Source organism: Trichoderma aggressivum, assembly GCF_033847375.1.
Source record: "Trichoderma aggressivum f. europaeum strain CBS 100526 chromosome Unknown scaffold_040, whole genome shotgun sequence".
Classification (NCBI taxonomy): domain Eukaryota; kingdom Fungi; phylum Ascomycota; class Sordariomycetes; order Hypocreales; family Hypocreaceae; genus Trichoderma; species Trichoderma aggressivum.
The window spans coordinates 34,435-56,296 of NW_026946406.1; the positions used below are offsets into that span (position 1 = coordinate 34,435).

The 21,862-nt window shown below is 49.2% G+C and overlaps 8 protein-coding genes across 8 annotated transcripts; 3 read left to right on the forward strand and 5 right to left on the reverse strand.

The window, feature by feature from the left end:
* Nucleotides 1–139: 139 nt before the first annotated feature.
* On the reverse strand, nucleotides 140–1,624 carry Triagg1_8266 (uncharacterized protein; the record flags this gene model as incomplete). The annotated part of the gene is made up of 1 exon (XM_062903093.1): nucleotides 140–1,624. The coding sequence occupies one exon, from the start codon at nucleotides 1,622–1,624 to the stop codon at nucleotides 140–142; it is 1,485 nt and encodes a 494-aa protein (XP_062752676.1).
* A 743-nt stretch (nucleotides 1,625–2,367) lies between these two features.
* Triagg1_8267 (uncharacterized protein) lies at nucleotides 2,368–4,041 on the reverse strand (the record flags this gene model as incomplete). Its single annotated transcript, XM_062903094.1, has 2 exons — nucleotides 2,368–2,968; nucleotides 3,035–4,041. 2 exons carry the CDS (start codon nucleotides 4,039–4,041, stop codon nucleotides 2,368–2,370), a joined length of 1,608 nt encoding a protein of 535 aa, XP_062752677.1.
* Nucleotides 4,042–5,880: 1,839 nt separating this feature from the next.
* Triagg1_8268 (CAZyme family CE5) lies at nucleotides 5,881–7,020 on the reverse strand (the record flags this gene model as incomplete). The annotated part of the gene is made up of 4 exons (XM_062903096.1): nucleotides 5,881–6,279; nucleotides 6,340–6,419; nucleotides 6,518–6,608; nucleotides 6,706–7,020. The coding sequence occupies 4 exons, from the start codon at nucleotides 7,018–7,020 to the stop codon at nucleotides 5,881–5,883; spliced, it is 885 nt and encodes a 294-aa protein (XP_062752678.1).
* A 270-nt stretch (nucleotides 7,021–7,290) lies between these two features.
* On the reverse strand, nucleotides 7,291–7,629 carry Triagg1_8269 (uncharacterized protein; the record flags this gene model as incomplete). Its single annotated transcript, XM_062903097.1, has 1 exon — nucleotides 7,291–7,629. The coding sequence occupies one exon, from the start codon at nucleotides 7,627–7,629 to the stop codon at nucleotides 7,291–7,293; it is 339 nt and encodes a 112-aa protein (XP_062752679.1).
* A 1,776-nt stretch (nucleotides 7,630–9,405) lies between these two features.
* Nucleotides 9,406–10,870, forward strand: Triagg1_8270 (uncharacterized protein; the record flags this gene model as incomplete). Its single annotated transcript, XM_062903098.1, has 4 exons — nucleotides 9,406–9,498; nucleotides 9,557–9,742; nucleotides 9,804–10,098; nucleotides 10,215–10,870. The coding sequence occupies 4 exons, from the start codon at nucleotides 9,406–9,408 to the stop codon at nucleotides 10,868–10,870; spliced, it is 1,230 nt and encodes a 409-aa protein (XP_062752680.1).
* A 1,821-nt stretch (nucleotides 10,871–12,691) lies between these two features.
* On the reverse strand, nucleotides 12,692–14,117 carry Triagg1_8271 (uncharacterized protein; the record flags this gene model as incomplete). The annotated part of the gene is made up of 2 exons (XM_062903099.1): nucleotides 12,692–13,107; nucleotides 13,160–14,117. The coding sequence occupies 2 exons, from the start codon at nucleotides 14,115–14,117 to the stop codon at nucleotides 12,692–12,694; spliced, it is 1,374 nt and encodes a 457-aa protein (XP_062752681.1).
* A 2,814-nt stretch (nucleotides 14,118–16,931) lies between these two features.
* Nucleotides 16,932–17,805, forward strand: Triagg1_8272 (uncharacterized protein; the record flags this gene model as incomplete). Its single annotated transcript, XM_062903100.1, has 2 exons — nucleotides 16,932–16,954; nucleotides 17,001–17,805. The coding sequence occupies 2 exons, from the start codon at nucleotides 16,932–16,934 to the stop codon at nucleotides 17,803–17,805; spliced, it is 828 nt and encodes a 275-aa protein (XP_062752682.1).
* A 3,586-nt stretch (nucleotides 17,806–21,391) lies between these two features.
* On the forward strand, nucleotides 21,392–21,712 carry Triagg1_8273 (uncharacterized protein; the record flags this gene model as incomplete). Its single annotated transcript, XM_062903101.1, has 1 exon — nucleotides 21,392–21,712. One exon carries the CDS (start codon nucleotides 21,392–21,394, stop codon nucleotides 21,710–21,712), a length of 321 nt encoding a protein of 106 aa, XP_062752683.1.
* Nucleotides 21,713–21,862: the final 150 nt, after the last annotated feature.

Here is a 21,862-nt window from a genome sequence, read left to right on the forward strand (position 1 = left end):
CGGTGCAACTCTTTGTCTGCATTGACACTCTCATATGTTTTCGGCGTCGACATCTAGCGAGCGAAAGATCTAATATAATGGAGAGATGGGGGTGTACACTACAAATACACATCTACTTAAACTACTTGCTCACCACACTCTACAGCCATCTCGCCTCATCAGAACCCAGCGGCTTGGGCATCTCCTCCCATCCAACCTCGCACCCCTCAACACTCGCACTATGTCTAACCGCCCTCATGCTTCCAAACGCCGTCTCCCTTGTCTCAAGATACTCGGCACGCACATCCTCCTGCGCCTGCACATCCCGACTCTCAAACCCCGTCTTCCCAGGATACTGTCCCAAGCTGCGAAGATACTTCATCACCCCCGCCAGCGAAACATCCACAACCCACGACCCTCCAACTCGAGCCCGTCGATGAAGCGCGGCACTAACCCCAGCGGCGAGGAGATATCCCGCTGCGTGGTCGAGCGCCTGGCAGGGCATGACGCGCGCGGGCTCGCCGGCTCCAAAGTGCTCTGCCTCGGAGACGTTCATGCCGGTGCACGTCTGTACGAGGGAATCGTACCCCCGGCGCTGGGACCACGGGCCGGACGGTCCAAAGGCGGAGAGGTTTGCGCAGATGATGTTCGGGTTTGCCTTTTGGAGCTCTTCGGGCGAGAGGCCGTACGCGGCGAGGCTGCCGGGGCGGTACCCCTGGATGAAGACGTCGCAGGAACGCAGGAGCTCGAGCAGATGCTCTTTTTCGTCGGGCTTGTGGATGTCTAGCTGGATGGTGCGTTTGCCACGGCTCAGGTCTCTGTCTAGCCCGGGCTGGTTCGGCAGGTTGGGGCTCGTCACCCATAAGACGTCGGCGCCGTGGGCGGCGAGAGTTTTGCCTGCCACGGGGGCGGCAATGACGCGGCTCATTTCGAGGACGCGGATGCCCTGGAGACAGCGACTGGAGCTAGCCTCGGGAAGATTCTTCGGGGGTCCAGGGGCGAGTTGTCTGATGAGAATGGGATTGTCGTCGATGGCTGATGCCTGAGGGAGGGCGTCCCATTCCGCATATGACCGTAGAGCGTAAACGGCGAGCTTTCCTTTCTCCGTGGCTTCTGTTTCGAGGTCAACGCTCTTCCATTGAGCTACCTTTGCGGCGACATCTTGACGGGAGGCTGTTGGTGGCAGGCCGAGCAGCTGGAGAGTTCCCAGGGCGTGGTTGGGGAAGTTGTCGTGGATGCGGACGTAGCCGTCCGCGGTCTTGTGAAGGCCGCCGATTGTGCCCCAGACGGATTCGGGGGGCTGGTTGTCGATGCTGTAGAGGCGTTCGGATTTGAATTCTATTAGGGCGTGGTCGAGGGGGACGCTGACGCGGGGGGTGGGAGATGTTGACGTTGACGTTGGTGGTGAGGGAGATGAAGATGGTCCGCTGTGGACGAGAGATGCTGTAAGAGCGGATAGAGCGATTGAACTTTGTGCGAGATGTCCGATTTTGAAAGACGACGGCGTGGCTGGTCCGATTTGATGGCCGGGAAGAGAGAGAGATGAGAGGGCGTGAGGGGGGAGATGGAGGCTCGTCCAGATGTCCTTGACGATGTCGGCTGCGGTGAAGGAGGTGCGGTTGACGAGGTTGCTTGAGATGCCCATGTTTCTATTTCTTATGGAACGCTTTTATGAGTTGTTTCTTAGAATGTGTCTCTCCGAGGGAGTTGGTACATGTAGTTTCAGAGTTCTTGACGAGGTTTATAGAACGTCAAGATTCGGCAACTCTTGTCCCGGCAACCGTCGAGTATGACGCCGAAACTGCAACCCTACCAGCTGGAATAGACCAGATCATACGGGCTACTTGAGATGAGACGCGCCCTTGTCACGATCAGTTCGGGCGACAGGAACCGGGATTCCAAGTGCCGTCCGGCGAAGTGTGGAGATGGAAATGCCCGGGTTTATGCGCCCTTTCTGGACATCAGCCGCCATCAGCCGAGGCTTGTCTTTTTCGTTTATTCAGCAAGAAACACTCTTTTTATTTAAAGGCATTGGTTATATGTAATTGTCATTCTTCGTTTTCGTGGTATATGCAGGTATATTCCATCCAAATGGATCCAAAACCAAATCTCGCCATGTTCCGCACGCTCTGTCGTAAATGCTGCGTGAATCCTCCGTATCCCTCTAGTATGCGCGCTGCCCTGGTATCTCCCGAATCATACAGTTCTATCCGTGATAAAGCAAACCCAACAAATGCCCCTTTATGCAGCTCGAGCAATAAACAAAGTAAATAAAAACAAACATTCGCTTCTCTTCAATCATTAATGCATCCATCGACTTTCTTCTTCCTAAATTAAATATTCGCTGTTGGAGAGGAGACTTCAAAACCAAGGCAAAGCTGTGTAAGCTTAGTTTGATGCTGCCTCACGCTCTGCTTGAGCTGCCTTTTCATCGGCCGTCAACTCAGCCGCCGCCTTGTCAATCTTGATGGTCAGCACTAGTATCAGCGACAGTCCGGCCATGGCAACGCCGATCCAGAAGCCAATCTTGTACTGCTCTCGCAGACTGAGTCCCTCGGGTAGTTTCCTCCTGTTAGCCTCGGACACGGCCATCTCGGCAATGCCCTGCCAAAACGCCAGGCCGAGATACAGCAGAGTGTTGATGAGACCGCCAGCAGTAGCTTGGAGGCGTCGCGGCATCGACGTGGTGATGAAGACGTTTGTGACGTTGTACGTGATGTCGACGCCGATGGTGCCGCACAGCATGGCCGGGAAGATGTACGCCCAGTAGAGGAAGCCGGTCGAGGGGTGGCCGTCGACGCGGTTGGGGATGATGGCAAACAGGAGCACCGACAAGAGGAAGCCCACGCTGGAGATCATCATCAGGATACGGTTCGATATCATGTGCATGATGAAGCCGCCGCAAACCGCGAGACAGACGCCCCCAATGGCCAAGGGAGTGAACCAGGCAGCGGTGAGGATGGGAGTCGTGTTGAGTACGGTTTCGATGCTGATTATTCGTGTTAGTGAGATGATGTCAAATAGGGCAGGACAAGGACAAAAGGGGTTGACTCACTAGTAGCTCGAATAAAACAGATACAAGCCAAACACACCATACAGGCAAAACAGAGCCAAAGACAGCCGCTTCATGTACTTGGGACGAAACAGGTCTGCAGGGAGCAGCGGCTGAGCAGACACCCAGCCCTGAGTGTAGACGCCCGCAACCAGGAACAGCATGCCAATGATAAACGTCACATAGATGTACGGTGTCTGCCAGCCGCGCGGCGCATGGCCTCCGTCCGTAAAGGCAAAGACGACGAGAATCAGGCCAGGCACAATCGTGCAGAGACCCCACCAATCCATGCGAATAGAATCGTCCTGGTCGTGAAGATTACGCGGGATGGTGAGGAAGCCCGTGAAGGCGATGCAAAAGATGATGATGGCGCCGATCCAGAAGTACCAGCGCCAGGTCATGAAGTCTGCGCACACGGCGCCCATGAAGATGCCAAAGTAGAAGCCCAGGCAGGCAAAGGCACCCCAGATGGCGAAGACGAGGTTCTTGCGGGGGCCGGGGCGGTATGTCTGGCCCAGGAGAGCGAGGCCGGCGGGGGTGAAGGCCGATGTTCCTACGCCCTGGAGGGCGCGGCAGATGATGAGCATGATGGTGTTTTGGCTGAAGCCGCAGACGATGGACCAGATCATGAACCAGATGTGGCCAAACAGGAAGACGGAGCGGGCGCCATAAATGTCACACAGACGTGAGAATGGCATCAGGAAGGCTGCTGTCGTCAGGTTGATGACGCTGGCGGGCCATGTCCGCGTGTTATCGGGGATGTCGAGGGCATCGGCCACGGGGGGCAGGATGATATTGAAGCCGCCGGTGAAGTACTCGCCCATGGTCATGGACAGCACAATGGTGGCGACAAAGAGGACTTCGGTGAGCCATGAGCTGAGAACGGCCGGACGGGCTCGGCCCAGGCGTTCGATCTCGGCCTTGTCGATGAATTGGCTGTTGTCTGGCGATGTCTGGCCAGAGGGGAGGACGCCGGATTCCAAGACCGCGGGAGGCTCTTCCTTGCCCATTTTAACTGTCTTGTTTCTCCTTTTTTTTTTTTGGTGTCCTTGCTCGGTGTGTCCCCGATGGAGATTTTGGATTTGAGTGAAGAGCAACTCAGCTCCCGTTGATGATGACGGTCAAGTGGTTGACAGATGGTCCTTTTCCCAACGGCATTCTCGTTTCCTCCTGAAGTGTTCCTCTCGTCTTATTTTAAGCTTCTCACGCCCTCACATAGCTTCTACCCTTTTTCTCCACGGCCAAGGGCAAAAAAGGCACCGCAGAAGAAAAAAAAGAGAGAAAAATCGGATACGGGGTCGTCAGATTAGTGGACTCCTCCGCTTCGTACGGAGGCGTTTGTTCGCTTTAGCCATGGGCGCTTTGCGGGCTGTGGAGCCTTGGCTTTTCCGGTGTCGAGGCCGGATCGGGGCAAAAGATAGCAACAAAGACGCCAATGGATGAATCACAACTGCCATGTTGGTTGTGTATTGTTTCTCTGAACCGGGAATAACGGGGAGGGGGGATGATTTAGTGTAGATGACGCCAAAAGGGGGGAGGAGAGAAGTTGTCATTCGTTCGAGGTTGGATGAAACTGGATGATGGAAGCTTCCCGATAGGTCGATGGAATAGCACACCGAAAGGGTCATGAGAATGACGAATCTCACCGGCTTCCTATTAGTCAGTTAATTTCGAGCAACTCAGAGCAACTGTTAAGAAAATCACGACAAAATAATCAGAGAAATCATGGAAAGAGTAAATTCCAACTTCTTGGAAACTGTGGGGGGCTCCCCGATCTTTGTTCGGTTTACTGCGGCGCCCGAGTTGCGCCTTGGCTGCCTTTTCGAGGCAAAAGCTTTCACCTTGCGGGCACGGAACACGGCCGCTAAACTTTGTTTTTTTCTATTTGGCCTTGAGCACGGATTGTTGGTTGTTTTCCGTTTTGGTGCAAAGCAGAGCATGCTGTACAGGATAGGGCGTGCTGCAAGACTCATCGAGCTGATTGATAATGGAGAATCGTTGTGCTACAGTGATTTGGTCGATCGGTGTGACTTTGCAGAGAATCGTGATTGGTACATTACTTGCATCTCTGATCGCTTTGACACAAGCAGCCGTTTTGCCGCTGACGCTGATGCGGAGCGGACAGATTGGAGCGGACATATGAGGCCAGATGAGGAAGTTGCAGGGCATCTTCAATTCTTCTAGATTCTAGATTGACAGGTTCTGGGCTGATGTTTGATATCTGACATGTCAAGCTTAGTTCCAAATGCCGAGCCGGGGGAATCGTGATTCTCTTTGTGGCAGTCGACGACGAGTACGAGTCCGTCCATCTACTGCAATTCGTCCTTGTCATCAACATTTGTGGCCAATTACTTTGGTTTTAGTCATTCATTGTTGGCTCGGATACATGTATCTTCGGCCGATCTCCGTAGGGCAAGTAGCGTGTGGTCTAGTCATCAATGTCATCAAGCTTGAAGTTTATTGACCCAAGATGGAATGATGTCCCTTCATCTCCCACTCATCCTCCTCTTTCTTCCTTTAGAATTAATAATGCACGCCTTTGATGCAACAGCTGACCGAAATAAACCTTGCTAATACATGAACATTGAAAGCTCGAAACACAAATCACAGAACACAAGACGGGTACGCACTTACATCTGCCAGAGACAAGTCAGAGTCACCAGAGCACAACAGAATATTGCATTACACACATTGTCAATTGTCTCATCATTATTGGGCTATGTCTCATATATACTCTTGTGCAATTGCCTCAAAGAGAAACACCGCAGAAAAAAAAACTCCGGCATCAAATAACTCCGTATTACTGACTGATGTGCCCAACATTGTATTATCAATAGCATAGTCCTCGATTACAGCATCTGAGACACGGCCGTCAGAACCGTCAACAGACCTCCCAGCATCAAGCTGCTCGTCAACATATTGGCACCAGATCCCTTGGTCGGGCTGATAGTAGGAGCACCAGTTCTAGTCGGGGCAGTGCCGTTGCTGCCGCTGCCGCCGCTGGTGGGCGTAACGGTGGGAAAGGGAGCCGTGGTGGTTGCGTTGGAACCGGAGCCGGAGCCGCTGCTCTTCTCGAACTGGCTGACGACAAAGTCGACAATCTCGTCGCCGTAACGGTCGATGTACAAGTGGTGGACGGTCGTGTTGGTGCCGGCGTCGCAGTAGATGTCGCCCTTGTCGCAGTACGAGATGATGCGGCTGGCGTACTTCTTGCACTGGTCGACGCTGGCTGAGCTTCGGTTGAAGAGCTAATCGCAGAGTCAGTTGCACATTCTTCAGTTGTCCCATCGCGATCAATTCCAACTCACGCCGTCCTTGACGCTGGTGCCTCTGTCGTATGTCAGATTGGCGACATGGGTTGGGTCTCCGAAAATGGCAATGGCAACGACTACGGACAAGGGAGTCTCTCGTTAGTTTCTTCTTCTTCTTCCATTTCCCCTCAATTGCTGCTTGGCGCCCAGCCAATGATGGAAAAAAAAAACTCACCGCTGTTCATGACATCGTCCGAAAGGGCCTTGTCGTCAATGAAGGGCTCGCCGGCGCCGCCGCAGACGGAGTCAGACGAGACTTGCGCGCCCTGTCCCAAGATACAGATGAATCAGATCAGCCCATATGCTCACTGAGTGAAGCGAAGCCGTCACCAAGTTACAAGCCGTCAACTATTATGTACACACCTGAGAGTAGCCCAGAATCGCAATCTTGTTGCCCGGGCAGGCCTGGCCGTAGTTGTTGATGAGCAGCTGCATCGCCTTGACGCCGTCGCCTTCGGAATCCTCGTAGTCGCTGAGCGTGGCCGGGTAGTCGACGGCCACGACCTGGCTGTTGGGCACCTTTGCGGCAATCTGGCTCGTGAGGTTGCCCGTCACACCGGTTCCCGCGGGCTCTTCGCTGCCTCGGGCGACGACCATGTAGAGGCCCTTTGCGCACGTAGCCGCGGCGGCCGTTGAGCTGGCGGCGAGCAGGGACAGGGACAGGGCGAGACCACGCATTCTGGCGGTTGTTTGTTTGCTTTTGCTTTTGCTTTTGCTTGGGTATTTACTTTGTGTAAGTAAAATTGAGGTCAGGCAGTGCTCTGTGTCCGTACCGCAGCGATGATTCGGGAAATCAACAACAACAACAACGACAACGACAACAAACAAGAAGGGAAAGAGAAAAAAAGGCGGAGACGGAAAAGAGGCCGAAGATGATGCTTAGTACTATTTATCGTTGCATTGAATCCACGAAAGAAGAAATCAATTCCATTACGTAGCAGCCAAGCGTCACAGCCGTGGCGGAAGGGAGGCTGAGGACGGGATCCGCGTCTGGGGGTTTCGCCTCCACATGCCCAATCCCAATCCCAGCGGTGCATCAATAGTTTCCTTCTTGTCAAGGCTAGCCAAAGCCCATTCCGTTGTTGGCGCCGACTCTCCGTGTTCTGTTGCCCGGACATGTCCATCTCCGGAAAACGAGCAGCTCTTCGGATCGGTGTGGCTGCGGCGCGTTACCAACTCTGTTCGACCACGTCCTGCGCCTCTGTCGCTAGACTCCGGATAGGCGGCTTTCTGTGGGACTCTGATGCAGGGCTTCTCGAATTCGGCACGAGCTGAGAGAGTTTGCATGTGCTGGTACCTGGATTGGGCGTTTGGATTTCTGATTCTCCCCCCTCCCTCTCAAACTAACACATACTCACTCAGACTCAGCCAAGATTGAGAGACGAAATTGCTCTCAGACGACTCCCGTCTTGGCAAGTCTGTGCGTGAAGCACTTCTGACACACGGCACAGGAACTCATCACAACAACAATGCTCGGACAAGGACAAATGCTATCCTCCGCCTGTCAACGGATCCCGATCCAGTTGGGAAGGTCATCAAGCTCGGCTTTCAACGCCGTCACGAGCGGGGCTTGTCTCGTCGTTTTTCTCTAGCTTCTCCATCAGCTGGGCTCCTCGTTCCCGACTCATGTAGCATCGCACACGTTTTTGGAAGGGAGCTACAGTTGCCTTCGTTTCGTCTTGCTGTACTGCAAATACCTTCTATACACCTGGCAGTTGCGGTATCACCAAGAAACTCTGCTTATGCTTTTTCACTGAAATTCACTTTCCGCCAGCTGAGATTGCGCTAGAAGCCGTCGACTCCAACGTCAATCCAAGCCACACGGCGATCTTGTCCTACGCTAGACAGATAGTGTGCTGACGCTTTGTCCATCCGATTGGATCCATGAACTTTTGATAGCTTCGTTCCTGTTCGTATTATAGGGTCCTCGTCACTGTACTCGTACGAGTCAAACGGAAATTATTACATTGTACTGCTACTACCAGAACCGTACGATGTTGACTTTCCGATGTTGTAAGTTAAAGGCAACAATGCGTTACAAAGTCGCCGGCTGTTGCTTGGTTGCGGGTAAAGATAAGATTTGAGACAAGCTTTGACCTCGGCCATATATAGCCTCACTCATTGTAGCTTACGTGGACCTCTCCAACACCGTAAATGATACGAAATGATGCAATCGCCCAACTCAGAAACCAGGGGCTGCCAAATAACAATACTAAGGCTTTGATATTGTATTCCATAGTTCGAACGCAAACGGGAATTACCTTTCATCCACTTCTCGTCCTCCCTGGTTCCTGAGTTGGATACGGCATTTGCGTCCTGTTGAACGAAATCTGGCGTCTCACTAGTGGATTTCATACAAATAGTTGTCTTTACATCTACTCAGAACGCACGTTTGAACAGGTAGACTAACGAACGCCAAACATATCACAAGGGACCTAGCTCGTCTAATCGTTATAAGGACGGCGGTGCGAGACGAAGTCGGGGAACCATTTGATCTAGCTGCCGAAGCCTCGTTCTTCTAGGTAAGAAGCCACTGTCTGAGCTAGACGTCATTCTCAACTGGATAAACCATCTTGTCTTTTGATCTCCATAGCTATAAGGAAACGACCCTTTGTTACACCTACCTACCTATTAGAGAGCCGAGCTGAATCTGGCTTAGTCACCAATCGTAGTACAGCAATACAGGTAGACGGCCTGCATCCGTCTACCTACTATATCCAATGACGGTAGGTATGTGTGGTGAAAATAAAAGAATTTGTTTTCATATTTGCCATTTTAGTAGGCAGTATTAGAATGCACTAATCAGAAAAACTTTAAGATAATATTTATTGAAATAGCTTAGATAAACTACTACATACAGTATATATTTCTCAATAAAGTCCAAATAAATTACACATGTACTTGGGGACCAATCAGCGAGCCTCAAGGTAGTAATCCTCGAGCGACATCATGTGGTCACCGCTTCTACCGTTACTGCTGCAGGTAATTGATGGCGGGGATCATTTACAGCCTCACCTCCGCCTACTTCCACGAAGCAGCTTCCGCACGGTGTCTCTGCCCATGATGGAGGTGGGGCTCGATGTCTATCGTGCTCGGTTCGCTGGTGTTGAAACGGATCTTGGTAAACAGGTCACTCAAGGCTTGGAGCTGATCAAGGTATGTACATTGCTTCCCTAGCCGTGAACTGAACGGTGCGTTGACGGATTTGCCGCAGGAGCTTTTGGACAAGTTAGACCATACGGAAACCCAGTTGACAAAGACGAAGCTTGACCTGGAGAGCGAGACCGAGACGAGAAGGCGGCTACAGAAGGAGGCTCAAGAGAACAAGGAATGGAGAGACCGGCAGGAAAGACGGCCGTTTATGGTCGCGTTGATCGATGCGGACGCGGATGGCTATGTGGTAAGCAGCGTGCATGCCATCGAGGCTTGATGAGAAGCTTGTTAACTCGGAATCACCACAGTTCCGTGATGGTTACCTTACACGGGGAGAAAAGGGTGGTGAAGACGCTGCGGATGCGCTCCTTACTGCGTTGCAGCAGTATATGCGAGGACTGACTGGACTTCCCAATAACATGGATATTCTCGTTAGAGCATTTGCAAATGTTGGTGGGCTGGGCAAAGCCCTTGTGCGCGACAGGCGATTGCAGGATATCGATCAGCTGAGGGCATTTGCAACGGGTTTCAGCAACCGGCAAGTTTTTTTCGACTTTGTGGATGTCGGCACTGGGAAAGAACGGGCAGATTACAAGATACAAGGTAAGATATCCAGCATCCGTTCTGTTTCGTCAGGCCTCGAATTCTGCCCTCCTCAGCCCCGATCCCGCCCCTCCCCTCCCAAGTGTCCATACTCTGACATTATATTGCCACCGCAGAGTGTGTCAAGTTTTTCGTGGAAAGTCCTCAGTGCAAGCACGTCGTGGTGGCTTGCGGGCACGACACCGGTTATGCCCCGTTCCTGGGGCAGTTTATTGGAGACAAGCAAGTTGCGGAGCGTATAACGTTGTTGGAGGGAAGCCCGTTCCCGGCAGTGATTAAGAATCTGGGTCTGAAGAGAACACGGTTTGCTTCGGTTTTTGATGAGGTGATGCAGCCAGTGGTGCCGTCTGGACCAGCAGGATCGGCATCGTCGAACGTGGCGACGACCGACCGGCCTACAAATCCTGGACCTGGACCGTCGTCAGTATCTGTGACGCCGTTGCGCGGATATCAAAACCTAAAGGCACAATCAGAAAGACTTGGGCCAGTGCTGAAGGACAATAGGGGGCGCCGAGTTGACCGCACGCTGCGGGTGAATGACGCGATAGTGGAGAGGCTTAAGAAGGGATCTCTGTGCTTTTACTTCTTCCTTCGCGGGGAATGCTTGGTGCCGTCGTGCCGGTCCAACCATGTGCACCGGCCGCTTACAGATGAGGAGTTTGATGCGCTATGGTGGATAGCTCGACAACACGTGTGTTATAAGAATCTCAAAGCGGATCGGAAGGGCAGCGATTGTTCAGATGCGAGGTGTATTTATGGGCACAAGAGTTGAACGGAAGTAGAGGGCTTGTGGATCTATGGGTACAAGAGTTGAGAAGGTTTGTGAATTGTTCTTACATTCTCATGAGAATGGGTTGGTGGTGGGAGGCAACAGATTGCTGGTGCTTGTATGGGGAAGAGTGATATATTTATTGACGATCTACAACATCTATTCAGAATGTTACTCTAGATGAATTCTTACTTTACGGATATACTTTTCTGTGATAGTACTGTCATTACTTGTGTGTTTTTTGATACACAGATCAAAGCAGATGTAGAATCTAAGCAGTAGTTTCCCCAACACTCCCGCTCTTGCGTAGCTTGGCTAAATCCTCTTCCACCTGCTTCTGTGTTCCCGTTTTATTTATGATATTACCAGCCCCTTCTTTAATTCCATACATCCAAACATGTTCCTCTGGATTCGTTCGCGGTCGAAAATGTGGTGCCTGGAGTGGAGGCAAATTGGCATCTGTACTATATCGCCATTCCAATTCGATAGCGCGGCGGGCGCCAGCTGTTACGGAATGTGCTTGATGCGCGTCTTGCCCTTGTAGATGAAGAAGAAAATTGCTTCGCAGTAGCCAGGATTTGCCGTAGTCTGGGCAGGATGTAAGTTTGCATGGATAAGCCCAGACCTCTCCGAGAGGGAGGAGAGCGTCATCAGCCTCGTCGTCGGATTCCGAAGGAATAGATGCATTGAGATTTGAGGAATCCATTATGTCTTCCTGTTGCACGAATAAACCGATTTGAAATAATGCCGCCTGGCGATGTTGTATTCCCGTTTGCAATGAAGCCGGTACGCAGTATTAGGCATGAAGTAGGATGCAATAGAGCTGTCCAAGTTTCATTTGACGTGATGTTCTTAGGCAGCGAGCTATCTTGGGAGTGAAGGCCATATCCCGCACAATCTCTGGTGTCACATACCATGCATGTGTTAGGCCTATCCTCTGGTTCCTGGGTACACATATGTACATCTGACGCCAAGAATTCAGCCAAATAACACAATGTGCTCTGCCGAGCATTGCAGACGCAACCTTTGTTGCCTTTCTACTTGCGTCAAGCGTACTCTGCGGTTCTTCTTGTACATTGATGGATTGTGTGGGTACATTCTCACTGATTTAAGTTACTACCTACATATACCAAGGTAGGTAAAGGTGTCTAGTAGAAAAGTCAGTTGTAGAAATAAATGCCTTCCAGGCTGTGTTTCGAGATGGAAGCAGCCGGGCTAATACACTACATGTACTCTCCCTGCCAAATTACCTAGGCCACATACAACCACGTACTCAAATACCCACAAGAACAAGATGCCCAGCTCTGAGCTCGGCTATATATGACCTCACTCATTGTAGCTTTCCTTTTGAACGCTGCAAATGGTACAACATGACGCAAACACCCAACTCAGGCACCGTAGACAGCCAAACAGCAATAGCAAGGCTTAAGGATTGTGTGTTTTATAGAACGCGAACGGGAGTTGCCCTCGTCCCCCGTTTTCACCCTGAAAGCAGAATGCAAGGGCTGGGTAGGCTATAATCGTCATTTGCGAGCATTGACCGCTTTTTATTGCATTATTCAAGATAAGAAAAGGCGTAATATAAGGTTGGGAGACGCGCCAAGCCCAACAGCGGGCTCTCAAGTACATGTAGCCTCACGACTTCGTAATATTAGCTATGAATGATGCATCAACCCCACCGGGAACAATTGCGCAAGTGTGGTAACTTCGGTACTATATCTGCCAGCCCAGGAACTGTACTTTTGAAATTAGGCCCAACAGCTTCCGTATGTCCGTGGCGTTATCTGGAGGCCTTCTGCGCCACATAATCTCCAATCCACTCTTCTAAGTTGCATCTTCTTCAAGTTCTTGTATAATCCCGCTTAGAGTTTCCAAGCTCTGCATAAGTGGCTGCACATAGTCATGATCTACAGCAGGGAGATGCTCTGCCAAGTCTCTTATACCAAGCGTCTTTCGGCCTCCGGCGGTTCCAGACTCGCTTATAAAGCGGCGAATAACATCTGTCGTAGAATTCGAAGTGTTAATATTTAAGAATCTGCCTTGGCACACTATTGCAACGCAGCCCGTGGTGATGAACGCACCTGTAGTATTTTCCATAGAACTCATCAAGTCAACAACAGACCTAGTGTAGTAGTCTTGGCTAATACCATGAATGATCTTTCCAAAATGGAGGACCTCGGGAATGTTGTCATTGGCCACAACATTCGTGACTTGAGGTGCTAGATGTTGTATTACTTGATCTGATGTTTTGTTAGCAAATCAGGACATTACCCTTTCAGGACCGGCACGTACCGGGGAAACCCTTCGATATCTGGCTTATGATTCTGGGATTGCTAGCCGTACGAGGTTTTAGAGCCAGTATATTGGCTAGCATTGGCAGAAACCATGTCGTATGAAAGTCAAACGCTATGAGCATTGAATCGGTGAAGTCCGAATTGTATACCCCCTCTTGCTCCGTATCGTAGAACGGTTGTCGAAGCTTTATAACTGCGTTTGCCCATAATAGAGTTCTGTTCTCTATTTCGACTTTGAATTGAGGCATAAAGGTAAATAAGCTGTTGTTAATGATCTTATCACAAGACACCGTGCATGACCGGTCCTTAATATTGGTTTGCCCCTGTGAAAGGTATTCTCCAAAGTAGTAAACACCAGAATAGTCCTTATGCTGCTTGTTCCGCAACTCACGGATATTGTTGAGCCCTCTGCCTTTCCAGTCATACTGAGCGCCTTTTGAAATGACCGGATAGTGATCAGGGACCTTGTCTTGAAATTCCTCGATGAGGTCGAGGTCTTTTAAGAACACTCCGTCGGGGAATAAAGTGGTGTCAATAATACACAGATGAATCGTGCTGAGGGCGGCACATTCCGTCTTATGCTTGTAGATAGCGTACTGGATTGCGACAAGAAGTGACGTTGTCCATGATATAAAAGGATCTCCATATGATTTTGGTTGCCATCTGAGATGCTCGTTGAGAGTTAGAGCAACAGTGAAAGCATCTCGTGCAAAAATGTCTGTAAAAATGTCGTCTAGCGCGTCCACGGATTTCATACATTCGCTACTATTCTCTCCTGCAGACGCATCTGAAAAAACACGAAAGAGATAACGCGGAGTGTCGTGCAATTTGGTTGCCAGATTGCCTGATGGGCGGAACGGGACCTCATCTGGTATATCATCGTCATCGTCATTCAAGCCAACATGAATTTGTTGGCTGATTTCTAGTTTGGTCAGGCTCGTGGTTAACTCGTTCATAGCGTTGTAGCTGGTAGAGCCTTGTTTGTAAAAGAGATGCCTTAAGGTGATGTTTGATATGTTGTAGAAGATAACATTGAACAATACTGGCCAAGTCAGCTTGGAAATCAGTTAAACGTGCAATTGTGCCAGCGCGTCGACGTAGTTATTTGCTCATTCCCGGATGTGTAACCCGAGTTTGCTGCCCAAGCTACCGCAACCACTTAGGATGCAGTATTAGAGTGCCAGCCTGAATTACTGCTGTATTCTAGCTTGGCAACATGCAGCTGACCGGGTTTCCAATACGTCCTTAGAACAGCGCATGACCACCTTCTTGTACGACCACAGCTCCAGTCTAAGCTACCCAATATAATTCGAGATATTATAGGAGAGTAAAAGATACTAAAGGAAAGTAGAAGATATCAAAAAAAAGTAGAAGATACCGGAGTAGAGTGGATAATATTAGAGGGGAACAATAGATATCAAAAGGAAGTGACTATAATAGCAGATACTAAGGGAATATAGCTAAAACAGTAGATACTAAAGAAATAGGGTCCCTATCTACTATATAGTACATAGTATCTTAATCTTGAACTTGATTAGTAAAGGCATTCAACTCTAGCCCGACAACTGCCCCAAGTTTTGGATGGAGGAATATCCTAATTTTCTCACGGAGTGTGCATCTGTGAGGGTGTTTATCCATATGTGCTTCTCCTTTGCAAAGGCTGTAGGAAGCAGGTATCGAACTGTAGTTTGGCTCCTGGATCCTGAGCACAGCTTGGTGGAGTGCCATGATACTATAGCCTTCAAGCGATTCGGATAGTGGGTCAAGAATACAGATTGTATTCATGCCTTTGATAAGAGCACCCAATAGAATTGAACAACATTCGAAGGAACATGTCCCTTTATCTTTATGTCCTTTATCCTTATGTCCTTTATTCTTATATAACTGAGATTTTAAGTCGTGTAGCTCGGAAACGACTTCAAAGACAAAATTCTGTCTCTTCATCTCTATAGCGTCTAGAAATAGAGTTAGCTGTTGTATTAGGAGAGCTGTTCCTAATGCCTACCAATGACATCCCCAGGTATGGGCAAACCTAGTGAATGAATAGGGCCTCTGCTCTGATATAAGGCAGACATTGTCAACGTGCGAAAAGTGCCGAATTCTGAAAATACCCACGATATACATAGCCTAAGCAAGAGCATTCTTCCATAATGAATAGGAAGTGGTTCTGTCAAATTACTGATCCATGTTTTTGCATAGAACTCCACTGCTTCGTGGCATTTGTAATAATCGACAAGGACAGCTATTTTGGCAAGCGTCTCAATATCGATTACCCAGGGTATCTTTGTCGTCTGGCCATGGATTATATTCATTAGGATGAGTAATGCTTTTTGATCCCATTCTTCAGCGGTAACGACGAAAGAATAGCCATTCTCAGGTTGGGTCTCCTTCCAGTTGCTAGCCATCATTCTTTTAAAGTATGCAGACGCTAAAGTAAGATGTGTTGACGAGAGACGTATTCGTAATTCTTCTTTGTTCTGTTGAACCTGCGGTTTACGAAGAGACCTTCCGGAGCATATTAATTCTATTTCGGTCATTTTCATCTTTTGCGGTATATAATTTCGCAGCAGGTCAGGCCAAAAGGCAGCTGAATCCATGACTGCAAATGGTGCGTCAGGATGGCGTAGGATGAGAAGAGTATCCCCATTTGGGTCAACTTCGCGAACGTTTTGATTCATAATGATGAGATAGAAAGGCAGATGGTCTGTGTATGTAAGCTGCTATTGAACAGCTAGTTGCTCAGCAATGTCCGTTTAGCTTTGACTTGTTTCGCAAAATAAGGGGGAAATCTCATTTTTATGTTCAATTCCTCTGTAAGCCACAAAACCTAGTCTAAACCTTGACTTTTTTCTTATCTATCTAGCTGCGAAGCTCATGGTAGACATACGGGTTCTCTGAGACGGAATTTGTAATAAAAAGGCAGGTGATACTACATAGTTGCCTATAGCTGTGATCAACGTTCGAAGTGAGGGCTTAACCTCAAAAGATTGGAACATGAAGTGAGGCAACGAATCCAACCATTATGGCTTTTTATCCATGGCACTGTGATGACGTTACTAGTATGGTAAATGCTTTTCTACGCTTAAAGTTAGCTTAATACTCAACCACAAAAGTTAATTGGATACCGTCTGTTAGACGGAAAGACAGTCATTTTTGTGGGAGCTGGTCAAGAGATGACAATTCTTATTCAACGGGATGCCAATAACGATTTCAGGAATCAGGAGCACACTGTTATAACTTAATCCAGACCAAGCTTATACGTCGGATAAAGTATAGATAGCCCATCTCATTGTTAAAATCCCAGTCTTATAGCCCTGTGCTGTTATAAGACAATTTGACTGCCCATTATACCTTAAATAAAAGCCCAACCATAGGCGTAGCAGGATCAAGAAACAATTCGCCTGCCTAGTTATTCGGGGCATACACAATTCCATTAGTATCCAGATACCCACAAGAACATGCTGCTGCCTGCAGCAGGCATATGCAGCTATAGTCGCAGCTGCCTATACGAAAGAAGGTCTCGTCTTATATCTCATTATTAATTAATACAAGTCCGGCGGTATAGGGCAGTCTTCTCATTCTGGGGCAGATGGGCTACGCTGCAGGCTTATATCGAACAAATCACACAAGTGTATGCACATAAGCCAGAACATCCAATGACAAGGCCTTCACTGTCTGTGTGACTTGCAGTGCACAACCCCGCCCTACGTACATGTACTCACATCCGTATGCTCTTTGTCGACTTTACCGAATTATCTCACTCGTTTAGCATGGCTTCCCTGCCTTACAAAAGGTAAGTTGTGATGCTGTTGCAAGAAAACGCAAGCTGATCTAGTCAGTATTACCGCTTCGCCTCCTTTTACGTTTCTTGTCGGCCCAGAGCAGAAGGAGCATACGATTCATTCTGCTCTCGTCGCGCGTCAGTCAAAAGCTTTGAACGCACTCGTCAATGGGCGAATGAAAGAGGCCACAGAACGCCGTGCCATATGGGGAGAAATAGATGAGGAAACTTTTATTCGGTTTAGCCAATACGTATACACAGGAAACTACGACGAATCAGAGCCGAAGAAGCGACAGGCCGACACCCTCACGCCAAGTCAAGCCGAACAAAATAGAGCTGTGTTCTCCGAATGGAACGGACTGCGGCTGGGAGTAGGTGGTAGGGTGATGAGACAGCAAGGGGGAGTTAAACCTCCACCCATTTCGACCAAAAAAGACTTGTTGTGGAACAGATTTCAGAAGCTCCATCCGTTACCTTCGGCCCGCGCCGTTTCGTTGTCCACTAACGGACCAGATGACGACTATACAGATGTATTCCTCTGTCATGCGCGAACATATGTCTTTGCGGACTATTATGGAATAGAGGCTTTACAGACCATGGCCCTCCACAAACTACGCCAGGCATTGACTCGGTTCAAACTGCATGCAAACGGCTGTGGCGATGTAACTCGACTTGTGGAATATTGTTTCAACGAAACGACTGATAAAGGAGAGCAGACCGATCCTCTAAGATCACTTGTCTGCTTGTATGCTGCATGTAAAGTAGAAGAATTATGGAAGGTCGCTGAGTTTCAAGATCTTATGAGAACATTGCCTGAGTTTCCCACAGGCCTCATTACGGCCATGCTGGATCGGCTGGATTAGAGGTTGATTGCCTTGCGCGAGAAGGAAGATGTACCATGGCCATGGTTATGAGCAGTCAAAATTAGTACCTGTTCAAGCTTTTCTTTATTATGTCGGGAAGGGTTATCCATCATGTACTCAGAACAGATGCTATTCCCTCAAGTTTACCGCGACAAGTAAGGAGAAAAAACTAATCGGCTGCTGAGATAACTCTTGACAGTTATGTTATTTATTAATTAAAATAAGCCTGGCGCCATGGGGCAGTCGTCTCGTTCTGGGACAAGATGGGCCGGAAGCCTAACGTCATCTAGAATCGCATCCCAATTCTGCAACGCTGGTGGATCGAGGTGATCTTGTAGCAGATCCCCCATAAAAGTATGAGTTTGTCTTCCTAGCTGGTTGTGAAGAGTCTCATATAGTAGCGCAGGCTTTACGGCAGACTCAAACTGATTTGTGGGAGTCTGTTCTGGCCGACTTTGCCCATTCTCGCTTTCTCTCGCATCAGGTTTTTGTCTGTCTAAATAATGATATAGGTGGTTAAAATGGAAACGGTACTAAATACTCAAGGATGTAATTCTGAGAATGCAAAAGTAACCCGACTTACTCTGATCTGTGACACGTCTCCTCAGCTCGCGCAAGGCAGTGGCATAATCTTGTATAGGTCCATCGATTAGTTCTGCCAATCGACACAGAGCCTGATCACATTTTGACCACGCCAACTCCAAGGTATTCGCTACTAAGCGGGCCACCAGATCATCCCAAGACTCTGCAAGAGCTAAGACGAGACTGGCAGATAATAGATCTTATTCGTCGTATCAGAAATCCGCATATCAAAAGAGTAGTGTGAGTTCACAACTTACAAAAGACACAATACCACCAAGCGCCCGCAGAGCTACTTGCGACCGCTTGACCTACTACGTCAATCAACTCACAAGCGGCCTCAACGCATGCTATCGCAGAATCGGCCGGGTAAGGGTTTGAAACCCGATTCACACTGGATAGTACTTTCGGCGGCAGACCGTTGATACCCTTGGAAGAGCAGTAGAGACTCAACGCTGGACGATGGAGAAGCAATTTAAGGTGTAAGAGTCTAGTAGTATCTTTAGTCCCCCCACACCACATGCCGTGAAAATAGTTGGATTTTCTTCATACCTTGCATGGAGCACATTGGATTGGCGTACAAATACGTTATTCGCTGCCCTGCTTGAGTAATATCCGTCCCATTTGAGACTCGGGTGAAGAGATGATTCGAAATTGGCTAATGAGGTTTCGATTTGTAGCACATCCATGAATTTAGCCCTCATCGTACTGATCGGGACCACACCAGAAACCTCCTGCCGCTCAATCCTCGTCGCATTGTACATGGTGGAGAGAACCTGGGCAAGAACTTGTATCAACTTCAAGCTCTCCACTAAGTATTGGTTACGAGAGACAATATCATCTGGTTGACGACAGTCACACCGAGCAGGAGATAGGTACTCGTCGTCAATTGCCAGAGGTAGCGGAACATTGTGCTCGATCACCGACTGAGCCGGACGACCCATAGTCATACTCATTATCCTGAACTTGTCAGAATAGGGCATGAAACGTATGCATTTACATGAAAATCACGAGATAGATACTTACAATTCCATTTGGAGACATGCGTGCCATGTTCGTCTCCGCATCTCCCTCTCCAGAGAGCTCGAGCCGGCAGACATTTCGTCGCGATGCAACCCGATGGCCACAGACATGCGATACGCCATACCTACCAGATTCCAACATTGAGTCGCCAATTCCGTACATTGCAAGTACTGCGCCACAAGCAATAGCGTCTGTATGTGAGACAAGCTGCCACTATCGAGTAAGTCGATTTGTAAGAGCGCCCGAGCTCGTTCGTAAAACATCGTCGAGCAGGACCTCTTGTCTTGAGGTGGCATGTCAGAAAATTGACATGCCTCGGCCAGCATTGCATTCAATGCGCAATAGAAGACGGTTGTTGGACAATTGCTACCTCCGAGTCCAATGTCCGGCAGATCGGATCCTTCCTCCAAGCCGTCCCCCGACCAGATTGAGTAATAGAGAGTCATGAAACTGTCAAAGTGTACCCAGGGATTAAATGTGTGCACATCTTTCCGGTAAACCTCAAGAAGGGCATCTGTCACTCGTCTAGACGGAAGGCAGAATTGATCGTGGAGCAGCCCAATCGATGCCGATTTCGCCGTTGTGGTAGCAGGCGGTACGTAGTGAGCTTCTCTAGCTTGCTGTGTCTCACCATGTTGACTGTTTTCGGTTCTTGGTCTATCGCGGCTGGTCTGTTGTAAGAGTGAAATGGTCGAGGAGTGTCCATAATACTGCTTGTTTACGTCGAGCGAATCACTCATAATTCTCGCTGGCACAGTGGCACCCATTGCATTGACTAGGTTGGCGTCATGTTGCAAGGGTATGATTGGGAGCAACGCCTTGAAAGTTAATGGGTTCTCTTTACGGTGAGGGTTTGTACCACTGGTAGAAGATAGAGGCACGGATGATGAAATGCCACGACTATCTGGTGCTACAGCTGTAGAAGGCGCAGAATTTGGTGAACCTCTATGGCATTCATCGCCTCTCTCCCGGACCTGTTGCTCTAAGAGGCTGATTCGCGCGAGTAGAGACTGCACATATCTGAATAGCAATGATGTGAGAGGACGAAAAGGAAGACATCTCAGAGTGATTATTTGTGAATTCTGCCCGACTTACGCTCTTTCGCTCCCTTCCTTTCCATTGTCGCCGAGCAGATGGTAAACACACAGGGATTGTCGGTTTCTCGCCTGACACGGCCCACAGACAGGCTTCGCCCCATCACATCGAACTTTGCGCTCCCTACAGCTGTCACAGGCGAGGGCCACGCGTCGTCGCTTGTTGTGTGATATCATCACGTCTAAGCTGCTGCTAGCCTGCGGCGAATAGAGATTCAGCTCAGCGACCAAGTTCAGTTGTGTCCCCGCCCTTTTTCGTAACCGAATCCGAAATACGGCTCGGGCTGTTCCGACAAGACGGAAGCCTACCGGTGGTTTGAACAATGGAGATGAAGAGGATGAAGAGAAGACATTGCAATACTTACTCCTCTTTGTCGGACTGTTCCCGGGTTTAATACAAGCATCAGCAGCTTCGAGTGGCGGACTCTGTCAGTGGACCACGGGAACTGCCCGGACTCATACGGCTTACACGGACGGCTCCCGTCAGGTGGCCGTGTCTCAAGTCATCTTGCTTTTGGGATTGAATAACAATTATTATAGCAGTACGGAGTATAGAATGCTCAGATCTAGTGTATCCGGACGCGCTCCATACATGTATGTTGTGCTAGGATCTGAGTCAGAGAATAAAATCCCAGTACTTTCGCCGCATCTTATAAATTGCGAACCGTGCTCTTACAACCCTCTCTTTGTGTGGTGATGGTAAGCACTCATCCACCATGGCCAACAAACCCAGTCCAGTTTCCATGCCGCGCTCTTTTCGTGGCATCAATCATCTGAAGCTGGCATGTTTTTCTATCCAAAAGACACACGATTTCTACACCAAAGTGTTTCCGTTCACCCCTCAACCTCGCTAGGACCACTTCACTCCGGATCACAAATTATTCGCAAAGATGTTCCGTTACGAACCCACCGGGCTGATAGTCGAGGTCCGCTATGAACCAGCCCAAGCGGAGGTGCAGAAAGGGTGGGATCCCGTCACATATGGGGTCGCCACCCATAAAGATCTCGACGAGTGGGCGGCGTGGCTCGACTCAATGAAAGTTAAGCGAAGTCCTATTTACATGGGCATTAAAGCGTGGGTATTGGCCTGCGAAGGCCCGGACGGGAAGATAGTACGCCTTTATGTTGAGGACGAGGAGCATGAATGGACTGATAAGCCCGATCAAGATGAATACTGGCTTGGAAATGTGCAAGCTGATCCATCGGCATAAGCCAGCTTCTTGCAGCTCACCTGAGGCACCATTGATGGCTTTCATAATATTCGCAAGTATATAGCCATAGAATAAGAGAGTTGAGAAGACTGCATATAGTTGGCGTGCCAGTGGTATGTCCATTACACGGTGGCTCGGGTCAAGCATCGG